Here is a 20,211-nt window from a genome sequence, read left to right on the forward strand (position 1 = left end):
ATGACACAGACACGGCACAGCGAGGGTTAAAATGTGAACTACAGGCAGTTCTGCCTTTAAATCTGTATGTATGTCAATGTTTATATGTTAATAAGTCCATGGCTTGGTTCTTCCTTGGATGGGTAGTATTGATGAGGTGATAAGTAACAAATACTTTACTGTACTTAAGTAGTTTTTCTGGTATCTGTACTTTACTTGAGTACTTCTTCCTTTTTTTTAAACATTTGTCTGTACTTTCTACTCTTTACATTTTAAAAATGAGCTCGTTACTTTTAAGACCTTCAAAAATGACGTCACGACGTAAAAATATGCTAAATTTTGGTAGTTTGAGCTTTTTTCTGTTTGGCAGGTCCCTTAGTTTTATGGTTAAGAATTTTAAGTTTTTTTTTTAAATGTTAAACTCAAAGCTGCTCTGAGTTTAATTGAGGCTTTTTTTTTTCTTGAAATATTTTATTTACAAATTCTGCAAGTGTTCATAAAGAGTAATTGATTTAATTAATTTCCATGTACCAGTTTTCTACAAGTTTTTAAGAATTTTAAACTCAAAGCTGCTCTGGGTTTTATTGAACATTTACTCTTGACATGTTTTATTTACAAATTGTATTTCTTATGAGTGTTAAATTCTCCAGATAAAAGATATGAAATTTGCTGGTTTAAAAACCTGTCTTATTATTGAAGGGACATTAGTTTTACTTTTTACCTATGTACATTTAATAGCATGTACTTTTTTACCTTTACTCAAGTAAGGGAGCAACTTCAATACTTTGACTTTTACCAGAGTCATTTTTTATTCAAGTATCTAAACTTTTACTTGAGTATTGACGACTAGTACTTTTGCCACCTCTGATTACAAATCACTGAATGATGATGTGTGCATGTCTAGTTGTTGTGAATTCAAACCCAGTTTAGTTTCTTGTGCTTTAGCGACTCTGCTAAAGTGGGAGCAATGGTTTGACGTAGGGAGTCACTTACCTCTGAGCTGGGCAAGGCCTCTTGGTTTCAGCTTCTGTAGCTGACGGTGCTCTCCTCCCCATCCTGAGGTCAAACAAAGGAACAAATCACTTCCTCAGCAGGATTTATTGTATCAGCAGTTTAAATGTCTCAGTTTAAATGCCTCAGGCCTGTCAAACTCTTTGCATTACTTCTGTGTTTATTTATGTCTCAGGAACCTTTATATCAGGTTAAGTCTTTCTAATAGTTCAGTCAGAACTATTTATTTTGTCACAATAAATGTGCATTAGGATTTATATAGCTGCTTTGGGCGCTTTACATGGATATGCATGCAATCGTATATTTGGCGGTATGGGTCTGTTCCGGGACCTCCTTACCCTTTCCAAGAGCTCCCTGAGCTTCCCTGAGCCCTGGCTAAAGGCTAAAGCAAGGAGAGTGGTTAGAAGAAACCCCCAAGACACCCTACAACACCAGGCTAGAGCAATATGAATTTGCAGTAGATTTTCCTAAAACAAGGAGACAAGTCCTTCTTGCTTTTTCAAGAGCATGTGTGGAAAGCCCAGGGTGGGGAGAGCATTCCTCCCTTTCCCTCCATGAGCCCTCATGGAATGCCTGAAGCAAGGAGAGTGGTCAGCTAGACCCCCCCGCCCCCAAACATTACCTGGCTGGCAGCTTAGCAATATGAACTGTTATGGGTGAATTCGCAATAGGTTCTCCTAAACTAAGGAGACGGGGTCCTCCTTGCTTTTCCACGCGCCTGTATGGAAAAGCCCATCGCGGGGAAGAGCACTCTTCCCTTTCCCTCCATGAGCCCTCATGGAATGCCTGAAGCGAGGAGAGCGGTCATCTAGACCCCCGCAAACACTAGACGGCAGGCAGCTGAGCAATATGAAATATGGACTTATTATGGGTACTCCTTGCTTTTCCGGAGTGATGTCATAATTTTTTGCGCCGTGGGGGCTCCCACGTTTGCGCGTGGAATAGCAAACAAGCCACTTGCCTGCGGGGGAAGCTATTGGAGGGAGTGAAGCGGTTCCAAGGTTTGAATGCGAGAGCTGATGCTGGACAGATCCGACTGAATGTTACCCAGGGTCCTGAGCTAGGACCCGAGTTGACGGCCAGCTGCTGCGAGCACCATGCACGTTTGGCCGGAGCACCTCTAGTTGGGGCTCGTGCTATAGTGAGGATGGAGAAAAGATGCTTCCTTTTCTCCATGACTTTTCTGTGGAGATTTGTGTTAGATTTGGCGATAATACATTTGATGGTTTTAAAAAGGTTAATGGACACTAACTTCATAGAACATTTATGTCTGATAAATTTGTGAAACCTTTAATAAAACGGAACATTTCAGTGTAACAATTTTGTGGTTGGATTTAACTTATTTATGTTCATATCATTGGATTCTTCGGCCCTGAAAATGGTAGTTTAGCTGTCAAAATAAAAGCTCTAGGTTATTTAGAAGCCAAGATGTTGACAAAAACCCTTTTTATGGCGTCCATGATGTAAAATCCAAGATGGAGGCCAAATAGGTATCAGGGAAGATGAAAACATTGTTTTCTGATTGCTTATACAATAGATTTTCCAAAAATGTATAGTTTTGATACTCTCCACAAAAAACGTAACTGACTGTAAGGCCTGTTTTGATTCTTTTTCTGTTTGTTTCCAAATAGTTCCACCTTCACACGACAACGTTTTCAAAATGATCTCCACTCACATGAGAAATAAGAATAAAAACTAAATAATGTAGTCAATAGATGGCGGTGTGATTTTGCAATGAACCAAAATAAGCGCATGCGCAGAGAAACTTCGGTAACACTTTACTTGAAGTTTGATACATAAGGCTGACATTAACGCTGTCATTATCTGACATTAGCAGGAATAAGGTGTCATGAAGGCAGTCATTAAGTGTCGTTTGTTACCTTAACCCTAATCCTAACCCTAACCTCTAACACTTCGTTACCCTAACCCCTAACCTTAACCATTCTAGATCCCTCCACCTAAGCAAAACATGCCAACATAGCTCCAAAGGTGTCATAATTTAGCAAACGGCACTTAATGACAGCCTTTATGACACGTTATTCATGCTAATGTCAGACTTATGTATAACATTTCAAGTGTTCCCAAAACTTCTTACGAACACAAGAGTAGAGCTTTAATCGGACCTACAAAGTTACACGGCCTGAACCCGAATAAAGGCGATCCCTCTTTAAGCCCGAACCCGTTAGAGCCCAACATTATTCGAATCCGATATCTAATACCTTGGATAGAATCATTCGAGGCAAGTTTCTTTAATAACTCAGCTTTATTTACAACCACTCGTTTTGCATCCAAATATAACCCTGGATTTCCACTGAATGCGTATCTCCACCGAAACTGCTCCTCTGCGTAACTTTAGCGTAATCTGCAGTCCAGCAATCCTCACCACCTCTGGTTTTGCTGCACATCTGTTGCAGTAAGGAGTCAGGAGATCCCTCTAATTCAATATAATTGCGCGATATTTGTATGTGATACAACCATGGATAGATGCAATATTTATATGTGAAATACCATTTTTAAAGTGCTCAGATCAGGCCAACAACGGTATCAACAAAAAGGTCTGGTCCCATTGAGTCCGAAAAAGTGTTTGGTTTTTGGGTTGAGTCTGACTTGTGCCTGCGAGAGCCGAAACGCACAATTTCCGGACCGAAAAAAAGAGCGTTAATTTTTTCTAAAATGTGGTATCAGCGGACAGGTTTTATTCTCGAGTCCGAATACGTGCTCGGTTTTCAAATAGAGTCCAAAATGGGCCCATTGGTGGCACCGGAATGTCAGTGTTTTCCTCTGTTAGGAGTCATTTCAGTCAATGGATGGAATTACGATCCGCTCTGAACACGGAGTATTATATTTTTAAAATAATCCAGATATTTTATTCTGTGTCAATGCACTACTTCCTGTCCTGCACAGGCTTATTTTTGTTAAAATGCTGCAGCACAGCTCCAGCGTCCAGCAGAAATAGAAGTGCTGCTTAATTGGAGCAGAGGGAAGCATCAAGCTGCAGCAGTTACAGTGCTGTGCTGGTGCAGATTCAGATGTGGTGGAAATTGACACATGGACTTGAATGGAAACCTATCAGCTGCGTTGCAGTTAAAGATGTGGTGGAAATTGGGGGTAAACATGACAAGCAGCTTCATGTGATGCTACATGCTTACAGAACGAGTTGTTTATACGTTTTTAACATCATTTATTCATGTACCAGAGGACAGCCTCCATTCACCCCCTCATTATCCATTTGTGCAACTTTTCTGCTTTAATCTAAACATCATCTGACCGTTCATTTACCACGCAGTGTCTGAGCCGAGACCAACCAGAGTCTGTGTTAAAAAGATAGAAATTAAGCCCGACCCCGGGTTCAGGCAAATATTTAAAGCTCTAAGTAGGAGTGCAGTACTGTGATTGTGGTCAGAATGAAATACGTCTCCAATGATCCAAGTGATGGTGAAGTAAATCAACACTTTGTTGGAGAAGTTCAGGTAAATTCCTCTGGAGCCCGTTTTTAAAAAGTTTAGTTTCAAGCACCAAAATTCTGTTGCCGTGAAAATGGACAGAAAAAAACACGACAAAACTTTTCACTTGAAAACGTTGTTGTGTAAACAAAGACAAAACCGGACCGGGGGTTATCTTGTGCGACCCCAAAGTAAAAGCACTGAATTAGAGAAAATATTTGTAAAATATTTGTAAAAAATATAACAATGGCTATCATAAATTCCAGCATCTCTGAAACTATTACAGATTACATCATAGACGGAACCAAAGGCAAGAAAGTACGACAATAAGTCCCAACCATTAGTGAGGTTTGCAGTAAAGAGACAAAGGAACAGGCAGATTAATGCAGGCTTTCCACACAAATCTGAAGAGAAACTAATAATAAAGCTTTCAACAAATCAAACAGCTGGTTAAAAAGTGAATAAACAGCTGATCGTGAAGCATGTTTGATAATTTCCGATTCATCTAAAAGGAAAACACACTAAGTTTATCTGCATGGTGATGTAAAAAATAGCTGCAACAGTTTGTGAGAAGTGGTGAGTGTTTAAATATACTCACAGGAACACGAGCTCGCTTTGGGGCGTCTGTAACAAACCAATAATACAGATTATTATCTCAACCACTCAGCGATGCAAAGAGTTTTTATTGTCACAACCGTCAGCGACAGGAAGTGGAAAGTTACTTTTCTAGCTCAGCTCAAATCTTTAAAACATGAAAAGAAGCAGTTCAATAATAGAACATATAATCATAATACAGATGAATACTAACAAGGTTTAATTAACTGATTTTACATTTCAGAGTTTACTAAATTCTGTGTATATGTGACATCATCATCTGTCTCTTCTATGATTGCTAGACATTCATCCATTCATCTTGGTTTCATTCATTTAAATGTACACAGTCTATTTGCCAACATGGACGTGGTTCACATATGGGAACTTTCACCTGATCCTGATGCAATTCTAATACCAGAGTCATGGTGAAACAAATCTATTTTGGATAAGGATGTTGGTATTGATGGTTACAGTGTCTAAAGCAGTGGTTCTCAAACTTCTTTGGCTCAAGTTCCACCTTTCTCTTAATTCCTTTGTCCGACTACGTCATTGTGCTTAGAAAACTATTTAAAAACAACTATAGAACATAATGATGAAATGAATGAGTGATAACACATTTTAAAGAATCTCATTTTGTAAATAAGTGGAAATAATCAGTATTAAATACAGTGATTTCCAACATTTTTTTGATCGTGACCACATTTTGATATCAAGAATTTCTGGCGACCCCAATTTTTTTTTTTTTTTCTAGAATTAGTTTTTGACCATGTTTAAGCTCAGGTACAGTTATTATTATTTATTTTTTTTCTTTACTGCATTTAAGCTTAACTAGATTTATATTTCACAAAGCAAACGTGTAAAAATACAGTTGCTTAAGATTGTGTCTTAGTGGTTAGCTCGTCCGCCTCACAGCAAGAAGGTTCTGGGTTTTAAAGAAATTTCAGGCGATCCCATTTAAACATTAGGTGACCCCACATAGAATCTCAACCCCAAGGTTGAAAAACACTGATTTAGTGGCTCCTGAATAGATTTATTTCTATAGTTTTTATCATTTCCGGTCATCTCATGCCTGGGGTGGAACCAAGACTGACACTTTATTTGTTCATTTTCCACTTTCTCTCTCTCTCTCTCAAGTACCCCCTGTAGTTCCATCGCGTACCCCCATTTGAGAAACACTGGTCTGTAGGACCGATCGTCTCAGGAAGGGAGGAAATATTTCAATTTACATAAAAGTAAGTTTCATGTAAATCTGCTTTTGTCCAAATCAGTGAGTAAGAAATTAGAATTTTTAGTTTTCGACCTTGAAGAATCCAAAACACTTCATTTGACTGTTAATGGGTGTTATAGACCCCCTATTGATACCAGTGATGCTTTACCATCAATGATGAATCAATGAAGTCAAATAAAGTTCTCTCTATGGGAGACTTAAATCTAAATCTGTTACAAACAGTCTGAGATGACCTCAAACCTTTTTGTAATTCATTGAATCTGTTTCAGGTGGTGAATGGTTCTACAAGACCAAACCTTAAATGTCTGATAAATCTACCTTTATTAACCTGATACTAACAAATGTTCCTCATGAATGACATCACTGACCATCGTGTTATTGTCTGAATAGCAAAAATTCCTCAGATCAAGCCTTGAATTGTTATGAGACAAAGTATGAAGCAAATTGTGGATCATTAGAGCAGAATTCAGATAATTCCTGATATTTAAAGTGCATAGACATTCTCCTATGCAGGGTTGGGGTCAATTACATTTTTCAGTTACAATTACATTTTCAATTACCCATGTTCAATTACAATTAAATTATGACTACAGTGGTCAGCAATTTTTCCAATTGCATTTAAATACAATTATTTTTTATCGTCAAAGTCAATTACAATTACGTTCTCAATGACTAAATTTCAATTACATTTAATCACAATTACTGAGCCTGAAATAAATAACCTAATAAAAGTTAACCTTCCTCTTGTGTTAGCTTTCTGTTAGCATCTGAAATATCTATCATCTCATTTATTTCATATCTATTGGTTACCTTGTTAGGTTTTATAATCAATGAAAATATAGGTTTTAATATTTTTAGTGTGGGCGTCTGAGACTTTTATGTGTCAGTTTATCCTTAGATTTACATTTTTGTTCAATGGTCAAATGTGGTAAAGCTTGATATGAAACATATTTTAATAATTGTTAACTACATATGTGTAGAACTGTACATAGAACTGTAACATGGTTCCCCAGTTTTGTGTTACATTATAATTGTATTTGATATTTTTTTAATAGAATTTTCATGGCAGTGTTTTAACTAAACTCAATTACAATTTAATTACAATTATGACAATAAGTAATTACAATTAAGCATAATTGTAATTACTTATCAATTACACAATTACAATTGTAAATGACCCCAACCCTGCTCCTATGATTCTCTGACTGTGAAAAATCAGATGCTATAAATAAGATTTATAAAGTCAAACCTTTTGTGTATTTAACACACATTTAAAACACTGGGAAACTAAAACTTCAAAACAGCAAATAAATTAACCTTTATGTTACACACGCACACACACACACACACACACGCACACACACACACGCACACACACACACACACACACACACACACACACACACACACACACACACACACACACACACACACACACACACACACACACACACACACACCTTCTGCTGCTCCAGTTTTCCTCCTGGATTTGATGAAAACAGTCAGACCAACTATGACCAGGATGGTCAACAGTCCGACTGAGGCTACGATGATGATGATGATGATGATCTTGTTTGGAGCTGAAAATAATGAAGAACATATAAAGACAGTGTTTACATGTTAAAGGTGAGATTTGATTGGTCGTCCTACCTGTAGACACAAGTGTGTAGTCAGCAGAAATCTTCACTTCATTGTTTATAACAAACTGGCAGGTGTATCTTCTGCTGTGGTTCATCTGATGTGTTATTATCAGATCAGAAACACATTTCTTCTGTCTACTATAATAGACTTCATCATCATCTTGCTTCAGTTCATCTCTCTCCTCATCCAGCCATCTCAGGCTGTCTTCTACACAATAGATGCCTGTGTACACCCACAGAGAGCACGTCAGTGTGACTCCTCCCACTGGATCAGTGCTTTGATTTGCTGAGACTGAGGAAAATGTGAAAGTATGCAAATAATTAAATGAACAGTGATATTTGTGGTCAGTACCAGGGTTGGTGTCAATTACATTTTTCAGTTACAATTACTGTAAGTTTTCAATTACAAATATTAGGAACAGCTGCAATAATGTCATGTTACTCACGTGTTAAAATGTTCAGAAACACATTTGTGTCATATGTGTTCCCATAGTAACATCTGTAAGCTCCTGCGTCCTCAGAGGAGATGTTTGTGATGGTCAAAGAACATCTACGACCCAGACTCAGTTTATCAGCTTGAGGTGAATCTTCATTAATCTGTCCATCACTAACAATGGTATCAGTAGTAGATATGTCTCTGAAGTAAAACCATTTAATGCTAGAACATGATGTTTCAGATGAATTCACACTGTTACAGGACATGATGACCTCATCTCCAGCTCTGTGATAGATATAGATGTCATCACTGCTGCCTGCAGCAAAGAAACAGAGCAGTCGTTATAAAGTTATAAAATAAAACAGGGATGGGGTCAATTATAATTGTAATTGCATAATTGATCATTTATGATATTTATGGCATCATTATAATTGTAATTGTAATTTTAAAAATCTGTTACTGTCGTAATAATTAAATTGCAATTGAGTTTAGATAATTGACTTTGTAATTGTAATTGCCATGAAAAATCTATAAAATTGATCAATTATAATTTAACACAAAACTGGGGAACCATGTTACAGTTCTATGTACAGTTCTACACATATGTAGTTAACAATTATTAAAATATGTTTCATATCAAGCTTTACCACATTTTACCATTAAAAACATATAAATCTAAAGGTAAACTGACACATAAAAGTCTCAGACGCCCACACCAAAAATATTAAAACCTATATTTTCATTGATTATAAAACCTAACAAGGTAACCAATAGATATGAAATAAATGAGATGATAGATATTTGTTTTTAGTGTATTTTACAGCTGATTTAGGACCAGTTATCATTAGAGATGCTAACAGAAAGCTAACACAAGAGGAAGGTTAACTTTTATTATCTTATTTATTTCAGGCTCAGTCATTTTGATTCTTTGTAATTAGAATTTAGTCATTGAGAATGTAATTGTAATTGACTTTCTGAGGATAATAAATAATTGGAATTTATTTATAATTGGAAAAATTGCTGGCCACTGTAATTGTAATTGACAACATTTACAACCATGACAACACAATACTCTCTAATTTATTGTAAACTTTGTAAAAATCAATATTTATGTGTTATGTGTATATGTACATATGTGTAAATACATTTGCATTTCTGGGATTTATAAGTATATCTGTGGTTCTGGTATTGTTAAATGTATTCATAATTCTATTTATATAATCTATTTATAATATATCTATAATTCTGATATTTATGAATGTATTTATAATTCTATTTATATAATTCATAATATATTTGTAATTCTGGTATTTTTGCACTATGTTGTGGTTGCACTGGTTCACTGCTTTTTTAGATGTGCCAATTCACACCTGTTTTACAGTCTCTGCAATTATAAATGTGATCGATACGTAAAACATCTATACTATATATTTCACAAGTCTCATAGTTTTTTATTGAATCATGTGACCCCCTCTGATCATGTGACCTAATCATCCCATGTATATATGCAGGTGTGTCAGAGCTGTTTCCTAAGTCTGATGAAGGGCTAAGGCCTGAAACGTTACTTTTGCTGGTGAGAAAGACATTTTTGGTGAGCATTACAGCTGTGCAGATCTATCACATTTCTTTCAAATGTTTCCTCAGCCTCAGATCTGTGATGTTCCTCTTTGTGGTGATCTCACTGAGCACGCCCAGAACGTCAGCACCGGATTTCATCACATTTCTCTGCTTTTTAAACTCACACTGTTCAACTATCACATGTTGTTCAGGCAGAACAACATAGAGACACAATGAAAGTCAACCATAAACAGTTTTTCCAATTACAATTCAATTACAAGTATTATTTATCCTCAGAAAGTTATTTACAATTACAACTCAATTATGATTACAGCGACCATCATTTTTTCATCATATTTAAAATCATATTTCCTCTTACACACAATACCTTCAGATTTATCTTTGTACGTTTTTAAAATACATTATTTCATTTGATTTCCACAAATGTAAAAACTGAAAGTTTTCCATAAACTAAAAGAAGAAGAAGAGGAAGCTCCAAATAAAAAACCTTCTTAACATGAATTTATAATTTTCATTCTGTGGCCCTAAATTAGGTCCATACTCCTTCATTGTGTTCTCCTAATCATTTTCTACTGTTTGTTCAAAGAAATAAACTCATTTGATCAAAGTAATCACAACTTGAATAGATTCAATTTTCTAACTTAAAACTGATGTATTTCAGCTTTTTGGGTCCATTATTATCTGACTGAAATAAAACTAACTTTAAACTAAGTTTTCTTTTTTCTTTTTTCAAAATGAGCTCTGTTTTAAAATAAATATAACAATTTGCCTTTAAACTTGATATGAAATGGTATTTTATCAATATTCTCTAACCATCCATATGTTTTTACCACAGGTCTAGTTTTTTTTTTTATCACTAATTCAATAAAACAAATGAAATCCAAAGCATCTACTCTGTTAAATGATAAAACAACATCAACAGAAGAAGAAGTTTACCTCCAAGCACGAGCACAAAGAGCAGAGTGAGCTGCAGGAGAAGCATTCTGCTGTAGATCAATGTTTCTAATGTTTCCTCACACTCTGATCTGTGAGTGCACTGAGCAAAAATATCATCTTATATCAGTGATGTCATAAAAAGAGGAAGAGGAGTTTAAATGGGTATAAAAAAAAAATCAAAAATAAAAACACATTATACAGTGATTCTAAACTAACGTCTCCTTTAAATAATGTGCTACACACACAAGGCCAAACAGGATGAAACAGTTCAACTTTATCACCAAAAAAGGAAATTACAAAGTCGACTATAGCGAACACAGAACATCACAGCAGAGACACTGACAATAATGAACAGTCACATTATTCCAACAGTCTACACTCATTTCACTACATTTATGATTCTTGTAAAAAAAAAAAAATCATTTCCAAAATGTAATTAAAAAAAAAAATGTGGTAACACTTTATTTGAAGGGGTATACATAAGGCTGACATTACACTGTCATTATTATGATATGACACATGTCATTAGCATTAATAAGGTGTTATGAAGGCTGTCATTAAGTGTCATTCGCTAAATTATGACACCTTTGGAGCTATGTTTGCATTTCTTGAGAAAGCATTGTCATGACAACTTGACATTCATCAGGGCAAAATACCCTACCACTTTTTACATTATGACCATGTGACATTAACATGTCATAACAGACGTGATTATCAAACATCCATCCATTCATCATTTCACCCACTTACACCTGTTTCAGGGTCACAGGGGTCTGCTTGTGCCCATCTCCAGCATCCTTTGGATGATAGGTGGGGGGTACACCCTGGACATGGAACCGGTCCATTGCAGAACGACACACACACTGACAACACTCACACTCCCATTCACTCCTATGGAGCAATCTCAAAATTCCAATCAAGCAAATGGTTGTTTTTTACATTGTGGGAAGAAACCAGAGAACCCAGAGGAAACCCAGGAAAGCACAAGGAGAAGATGCAAACTACGCACAGAAAGGACATTAGTGTCACCCCAGGGTTTCAACCTAGGACTTTGTAGCTGTGAGGCAAACATGCTAGCCACTTAGTCACTGTGTGCAACATTTTTAAACATTCATACATTATTTTTACACTTATTACATGTGGTTAGAGCGTCAGTGATGTCATTAGACCATTATAACAGTAAAATGTCTCTTTTTCATCACCTGAAGTAAAGTGAAAACATTTGAAATAGTCACTAAGATGTCAATAAGTGTCATTACACAGTCAGATAAAATCATATTAAAACCTTAACAAAACAACAATGAAGTCATGAAATATCTGTTCTTTTATTCAGCAATTTCAAACACAGGATGACTTAACTGGGTTTTTACTTAAGTGTTCTTGTACACTATTGGGAGGAGTTTCCCTACAATTTTAAACTGTACTTAACTTGATTTTTAATGTCATGGGAAAGTCTGCCCAAGACACCATTACGATGGCGTATAGCTAACCAGTAATGCCACTCTATCATTTTCAGGTGAATCTTCAGTGACTGAGGGGTGTGGTTACCTCTATGTCTCCAAATGATGGTACTAAAAAAGAAAAGACAATATGCAGATATTTGAATTATATTTAAAAAACAAAAGATTAATCAGTAACAAAAAAAATTATTAGTGCCCCATTCTGCCTCCTTTGTAGTAACCAGTAAGTTATTGAGCTTAAAATTAAGTTTCTGTGATCACATGAATATTTGTAGTTTTTGCATCATGAAAAATTAGCCTTTTATTTACTTTTAAAATGAAGGTTTCACAAGAAGAGAAAACAGTGTGGTTTGAGTTGGGCACCAGATCAATTCCCATTGTTAACAACATGATAAAGTTGTAATCTCTGTCCTTTGTGTCTTCATCTGACCACCTGATGATCCCCTCAGTTATTCCCTTCCTCTCTACCTCAGGCCAACATATGGTGAGGATTCTGTCTGAAACATCATATTGTTGTATACTGTTCTGTTACACATGTATGTTGGAGAGGTTGTTATTTTGACTTCAGTAAAACAAGTGTTAAATATCTAAACAGCGATTATTGAACTTGTTTTTCAACAGTTAAGATCCAACGCTGTGTTTTGATGCTAGTGAAACTAAATGCTCTGGAATCCTGTTGCTGGTTTCAGGAGAGAACTCAAACACATTCCCTGTAATATTGCTCAGAATAAAGAGGTGAGGACAGTGTAAACTCACTATTGTTTGTGGTCCAACTCGCTGTGACTGAAACTACCCAGTCCTTACTTGTTTCTAATGTTATGCTTATTCTAACGTGGAGTTGACTCTCTTTACTAAGTAAAGTGCAAACAGGAGATCATAAAATTAAGATTCTCTTTGTTGCTAATATTTCACTTTATTAAAAAAAGCTGTGATTTTACAGACTACTTTCACTTCAGACTGATATTAAAAAATCTTAGCAAGTAACTCAGATTCATCTAACAAGTTTCAAAATATAATGCCACACCAGATTTTTAAATGTAATACATTACACTTAAAGAAAACACCCTGTTATTTTAGTGTCATTCCACGTCAGGGTTGTAGTACACAACCTCATGGTGTGACCCTATAAGTTTCAAAACATTCTGATGTGTAGTTTCAAAATAAAAGCCTGTGAAAGTTTAAAATATGACACTTATTATATATGACTTTGAATTCATTTTCAAAGAAAATGTAATGTTATTACAGTCTCATTCCACTTCATGGTTGTAGTACACAACCATCAATGCAAGAAAAATTGTGCCACTGTACGATGTGTTGACAGCTACAAATACACATGTGGCAAATGTAGAAACATTACCATGGTAGTGTCAGATACGTTCTGACCAATGCTGAATGAGGGAGTGAGTGCAGAAATGACACACACACACACACACGCACACGCACACGCGCACACACACACACACACACACACACACACTTCCCCTACTTTCAGAGCCAGTAGACTGGGGAAGAAGTTTGGCGCTCAGCCACTTAGCTCCAACTGAGAGACATTTTGACCAATCGCTCATAGGTTTTCACCATTGTGAACCTGCGTTTTCTCTCCGTGAAGTTCTTTCAAGTGCAGAGGCTGTCATGGCCTCAAAATGAATTTTTTTGTTATTTTTAATGGTATTTTTGGCAATTTAATTCATTCCCAAGGTGTCAAAAAACATTAAATTTTGGAACAAATCTGTGCAATAAATGGTATCATCCCAGAAACCACTCGTTAAAAACGTCGTCGATTCCAAGACAAAACCAAGAACCTCAAAAACTAGATTTGAGACACGTCTCGAGACAAAGACCAATCTCTAGTACTACAACACTAGTATCCTGTCTTCCTAATATTTTGTCCTTTTTGATTTTATACAGAGTGTACACCTTACACGTTATTAATTCAAATACGAATAATGTCTTCATTGCATATATTGAATTAAAGAATGTATGTCCATGTATGTTAATAATCAATAATTATGCCTTTCTTTTACAAAATAGAACAAATCCAAAAAAAAAATCTCTATCAAGGACATTTTAAAAACTATTGTAGACCTGCAAAAGAGCTGCATTCCACTCCAAGTAAATTCTACATATAAGGATGGCTTCTGGAGTGAAGTGTGCAGCGTATTTAACATTCCAAACAACAGGATCAATATGTACAGAGTTCATAAGGCCTATGAATCTAGTAAGGTGTGTACTGAACATGTTCATTTTCAGAAATTAAAAGCATGATTCATGAGTTTTATAGTATACACTATACATGTTTATTTTTCCTTTTGCAGAAAATGTCGAAATTGTCCAAACATTTTGCTGGGACTGGATATCAGTCACCACAACAGGTTGGTATTTAACTTTTGTGACTCAAAATATTGTCATGTAATACACAATTTAAAAAATAATACAAGAGTGAGACAAGGCCAGAAGAAGACAAATGTCTATCTGAGGTTGGTTATTAACTCATTCAGTGCCAGCCACTTTCAAAAAGCGCTACCCCCCTCAGTGCCAGCAATTTTATAGCATTTTGACTCTCTTTTAAAAACCCACAGAATATTTTAAGACAATCTGAAATCTGAAAAACTCAGAAAGATTGAAGTCTCTACTTTCATCAGAATTTTTTTTGTTCTTCTGTATTCAGCAGTTGAATAGAAGCAAGTTTCAAACCAAAAAAAACAGAGAAAACCGTTTTTTTTTTTTTTTTGGCTTTATTGACAAATATAACATCTGAACATTGGTTTCCTTCCAATAATAAAAAAAAACACTCAAACTGGGCTTTTGATTCTTCATTTTCATTATTTTGCTATGTGGCTCACAGTTGATGGTTCTTTTAGTCCTGCTTTAAGTTCCTCCACAGCTGTGATGACCCGTTTAGCCTGGTTTATTGATCTCACGATCAAAACATTATCAATAATCCACTCAGGTCCGTACATGGTCTGTGTTAGTATGTCGTGCTGTGAGCTGCTGGATACTTCAGAATATCCCTCCATAATGCTATAATCTCACTCGTTCCTGCTTCTTCCTTCCCAGATAATGATAGCATCAGGGGCTAACCTCACATCTAAAGGTGTGCTGCTGCCATCTATAGTACACCATTTGGTCACTTCATCTCAGACAGCTTAGATTTTACAAGAAAAAACAGAAATTATGAGACAACTCGTCTTTGGCACTGAGTGATTTAAAGTTAAATACATTTCACTGTCAATATACATTACATGCTCAAATGTGTGTTGTCTTTCTTTCAAACCACAGCCTTCATCATCTCCTGTCCTGTGCCACAACAGTGTGAGCGATAAAGAGCTAGCACCCGTACTACACCCGTACTGACTTTTTATATTCTCCCTTTAATAAAGTGTTTCTTACCCTTCCTTAGGGAGGGCTGGTGATGGTCACAATTATGCAATATAATTACTTCATTTATTTAATAGCAATAACAAAACATGTATTAATCTTTACAAACACCAGTCTGACTGAAACACTAAGTATTCTTTCAATGCCAGTTTATTTACCTGAGACCAGCAGAAGCTGAAAATGTTAAGTAATAATGGAATATACTGCTGCTAGTATAGAAACAAAATGCACCATATTGTAACAATAACGTTTATTTCTTTAAAGAATATAGCGTTAAAGAGTACTTGTTACTGTCAAAAGTAACGTTGGGGCAATACCGCCCCAACACTGGTCATCACCTAATTTCTATTATTAACCATTTGCATGTAATTGTAATGGACACTGTGGGAGAAGAATAACCTCGTCGGAGAGATGAAAAGTTAGTAAAAAAAAACCCAAATATGTTTAGAACTACAAATTAACTTTCTTCTGTTGATTGGTTTTTTTTTGCCATTGAAAGAGGTCATTACGTCTCAAAATAACTTCACTAATCAATCAATCTTTATTTGTATAGCGTCAATTCATAACACGTGTTATCGCAAGACACTTCACAGAAAGCAGGTCTGGACACGAAGTGGTGTGGGTCAGGGTCTCCTCTGCTCTGACTGTTGCTGGGAATGCTTTGTGACGCTACTGTGAGACTGACAGCCTGTGAGTGCTTTGGAATGGTGGAGGTGCTCACAGCAGCACGTGTTGCTCGTTGAGGACAGTAACTGCAGAGCGATACGTGCTTTCACTGGAAAAACATCAGAAATGTCTCATAACACCGGGAAAAGTAGCTAGATTTTTGTCTAGGCGACAAAAATAGTCGATCTGAAGATCTGAAAAGTCGCCAGATTTAACGAGAAAGTCGCCAAGTTGGCAACACTGACATGGGAAAAGAAAAAAGACAGGAATAAGGAAAAGACAGATTAGGCTGTCATCATGACCACAACAACATACCTTGTGGCTGTGACTTACATGTTTGTGGGGATAGAAGGGTGTTGACTCATCATGTCTTGGGGCTGTTCCCACCCCACCTGAACAGTTGAACCTGGACATATGGCCATACCGGTCTGTCATTGTTAGATCTCGGAAGCTAAGCAGGTCTGGGCCTGGTTGGTTGATTGATGGGAGACCACTGAGAATTCCAGGTGCCACAGTGGGGGGGCAGTCACCCCAGTGATATCTGTTGATAATACATATCAATGTATCTTCTCATTCTTTTACAGTTAACCTAACATCCTAGCTGCAGGCTTACGGGAACTTTGTGTGTAGCTAGCTCAGGTCATTAGGTCATCAGAGTGCAGAGCAGGGACACGTACTTTCTGTTCCTGTCTGCTTTCTTGCAGTATCAGCACATTTAGTCCCAGCACTTATGCTTTGGACATGGTTATACAATAACATAACAATAGGCTGATTTACGTTAACTGATTTACGTTAACACAAACACTACTACCTTCTACCTCTTGCTTAGGGCCTTGAGACACCATATGTGGAGACCGACACAAAACCCTGCTTTTGTCTCTGTACATATAGGTTCTCCTTTTAAGCCAGAAATAACAAACCTACAGTCAGCTAGCTTATTTCAGACAGACGGTCAGCAGATTGCAACACACTTCTAACTGTAAATGTTCAGGCTGCAAGCAGGAACAGAAAAGACCTCTCCTTTTTAGGGCAGGACTGTAGAGTCTTCAGTTGGACCTGATCTAAAGTTAATAAAATAATGTTGTTGGCTCAAAATATGCACGAATAATTACTCATGCATTTTTATAGCGAGCTAGAAAAATTTACTAACTGTTGCATATCTCGGTCAAAATAAATGCTAACAACACCAAATCTGAGATCATTGGTTGACATGTGACTGTAAGAGTATAAGCAAAATGTTAATAATTTACACTACTAGGGGGCGCTGCAAATATGGGAAATGTATATCTCATAAATGGCAAGACCGATTTTTACCAAATGTGGTGGGTTCCTGTAAATTATTCTAGTGCAGTGTTCCCAAACTTTTCACAGTCCGTACCCCTTCAAACATTTAACATGAGGCCATGTACCCCCTACTCCTGCACACTATAATGTAATGCAGCGTTTTTTAACCTTGGGGTCGTGACCCCATGTGGGGTCACCTGGAATTAAAATAGAGTCCTCTGAAATATGTATTGTATTGTAAATATGTAAACTGTATTCTATGCTTTCACTTTCACAAATTTAATCTACATAAAATAAAATGCAGTATAAAAATATCTGAGCTGGCACATCTTGTCACATTGTGTCCTAATCCTCACAACATCAAAACATTATCAAAAACTAATTCTAGAAAGAAAAGAAAAAGGCTCTGGAGACGCCAAAAATGTGTGACATTATATGGGGTCATGACCCCAAAAAAATAGGAACCACTGACTTTATGTTACATATAATGTAGCCCTACAGTGAATTTTGTCTCTGAATGTTACCTATCCTGTTGAGGAATAATATATAATAAATAATAATAATAATCTCTCACCATGGGTTGTCTTACATTGGCTCATGTGTAATTTGTGGCAATGCATGGAGGCTCCTGACCGCTGGTCCATTTATATTTCAGTTTCCATTTTTTTTGTTTTTTTTTTATGTACCCCCCTATGGGGGTATCCCGTACCCCACTTTGGGAACTTAGGCTCTAGTACAATCATACAGCTTGTTTTTGGGCTTCACTCACAAAGTTACAGATGTTGTACACATGTTAATGAGGAATTAAATGTGTGGCTTTATTGTTTTTTCATTTCAGATGTGATTGATCCACTGAAGCAGAGGATGAATGCTGTAACCATCACTGCTGTGTTACACATGGACCAAAGTTTCCTCTCAGCCTGTTGTTAATAGAAATGAAACACTTTCTCATCTGCTTTGCTTCAGTTCATTTAGGGCCAACATTGTTGAATTGATTGATCACCACATTTGACACTACACAGATATACAGTATGTATGAATAACGTGCTTCAAGTAGAGAAAATAAGACACAAGAGTATTAAGGAAATTAGTGTTTTTCTTCTTTTTTAATGTAATATCTTTATGTAGGTCAAACAGTCAAACATTGTTTTGTGTTGTACATGTGAGTGACATATATAACATTCTGTCAACTGGACCTTCCATGCTGTGGTTGTTGGGTGGGTGGGGGGGTTCATGTTTGTACAGACTGGTAAAGAGGGCTGATCTGTGGTGGACACAGAGCTGGACTCTGGTGGCAGAATGACAGACCCTGGAGAAGACTCCATCCATCCTGGAGAAGACAAAGCCCCCACTGCACTGGACCATGATCACACAGAACAGCTGTTTAGTCTCTGAGCTGCTCCACAAACACTCAGGAAGTATTTTTATCCCCCTGGACATAAAACTAATACTAATCAATGTCTGACAGAGGGACATGATCACATTCACTATTCACTGTACAGTCTTATCTTACTGTATGTAACATTACTGGTGGTGTTACTTTGCGCTTTGAGTGTCTATGAAAAGCACTAAATAAAATCCAATGCAATATTATTATTATCTACCAGTATCCATGAAGTTACACATAGTATTGTTGCTAATGAATTCAACCAGGACTCCAAGCTATGCTTTACAATGACTGTCCCCTCTTGAACTAAAGTATCCTCTTTACCTGTCCGTCACTAATGAGAAAGTTGTGCCAACTGCAAATCCTTAATATCTTTATATTTTAACTCGAAAAGTAAAAATTAAAAGAATGAATATCCAGCACTGTTGATGATGCCATTGTGATGAACTCTGACCCGGAACCAGTTTCTGTGTTAAAAAAATGAAGAGATAATCTCCACAGGAAGAAAAAAAATTATTCAAAAAAACGAATTTAAAAAAAAAATTCATTAGGAAAATGGATTAAAAAATATTAATTCAGATAATGGTTTTAAAAGAAAATATTAATTTGGAAAACGGATTTTAAAAAAATTTAATTTGGAAAATGGATTTTTACTGACAATGCTCCATCGTACATATGTACCAAGGGAAATAAAAAACTCAATAAAAAATTATTGATTAAAATCCAATAAGCTTGTGCTTATAGAGTCTCTTTCTCAGCCCATGATATGTAAAAAAAGATTAAATAACCAATCTTGTTTCACAAAAATATAGTCCCTTCAATAAAAAAATAATAAAAAAACAGATGTCAAACAGTTTTTTTTTTAAAAAAAATACTGACCAGCAAAACTAAATTATATAGCTGTTTATGTACAAAAAGAAATTACCATCCTTTCTGAAGCTACTTAGCACAGCAGCTAACTAGCATTAGCTTAAATAGCGATTAGCATGCTAGTAACATTCCATCAGAAAATACAACTTAACAAGACATTCAAACGTATATTCCATGACAGTCAATTGCAGTACAGTCAGTGTTACACCGTGAATATTTTCAGCTCACCTAGCAGGGAATATTTAAGTAGACTGTATGAAGCAGGCACGGATGGAGACGACAGACAACACACGTGTCTACCACAGCTCGAGCCATCTGAGC

General features: G+C 36.3%; 1 protein-coding gene across 2 annotated transcripts in view; it reads right to left on the minus strand.

The window, feature by feature from the left end:
- LOC114461109 (uncharacterized) overlaps window positions 1–10,929 on the minus strand; it is a 46,560-nt gene extending 35,631 nt beyond the window's left edge. The window contains exons 1-6 of one of the 2 annotated variants that reach the window (XM_028442949.1): window positions 10,846–10,922; window positions 8,342–8,650; window positions 7,906–8,187; window positions 7,716–7,835; window positions 5,032–5,057; window positions 973–1,035 (exon numbers count right to left, since the gene is read on the minus strand). In XM_028442949.1, coding sequence (XP_028298750.1) covers window positions 1,000–1,035; window positions 5,032–5,057; window positions 7,716–7,835; window positions 7,906–8,187; window positions 8,342–8,650; window positions 10,846–10,891 — 819 coding nt within the window. In that variant the 5' untranslated portion in view covers window positions 10,892–10,922 and the 3' untranslated portion in view covers window positions 973–999. Of the gene's footprint in view, window positions 1–972; window positions 1,036–5,031; window positions 5,058–7,715; window positions 7,836–7,905; window positions 8,188–8,341; window positions 8,651–10,845 lie in introns of both variants that reach the window. The other variant, XM_028442947.1, reaches the window with a different exon arrangement.
- Window positions 10,930–20,211: the final 9,282 nt, after the last annotated feature.

This window comes from Gouania willdenowi, unplaced genomic scaffold (genome assembly GCF_900634775.1).
Source record: "Gouania willdenowi unplaced genomic scaffold, fGouWil2.1 scaffold_93_arrow_ctg1, whole genome shotgun sequence".
NCBI classification, from domain to species: domain Eukaryota; kingdom Metazoa; phylum Chordata; class Actinopteri; order Blenniiformes; family Gobiesocidae; genus Gouania; species Gouania willdenowi.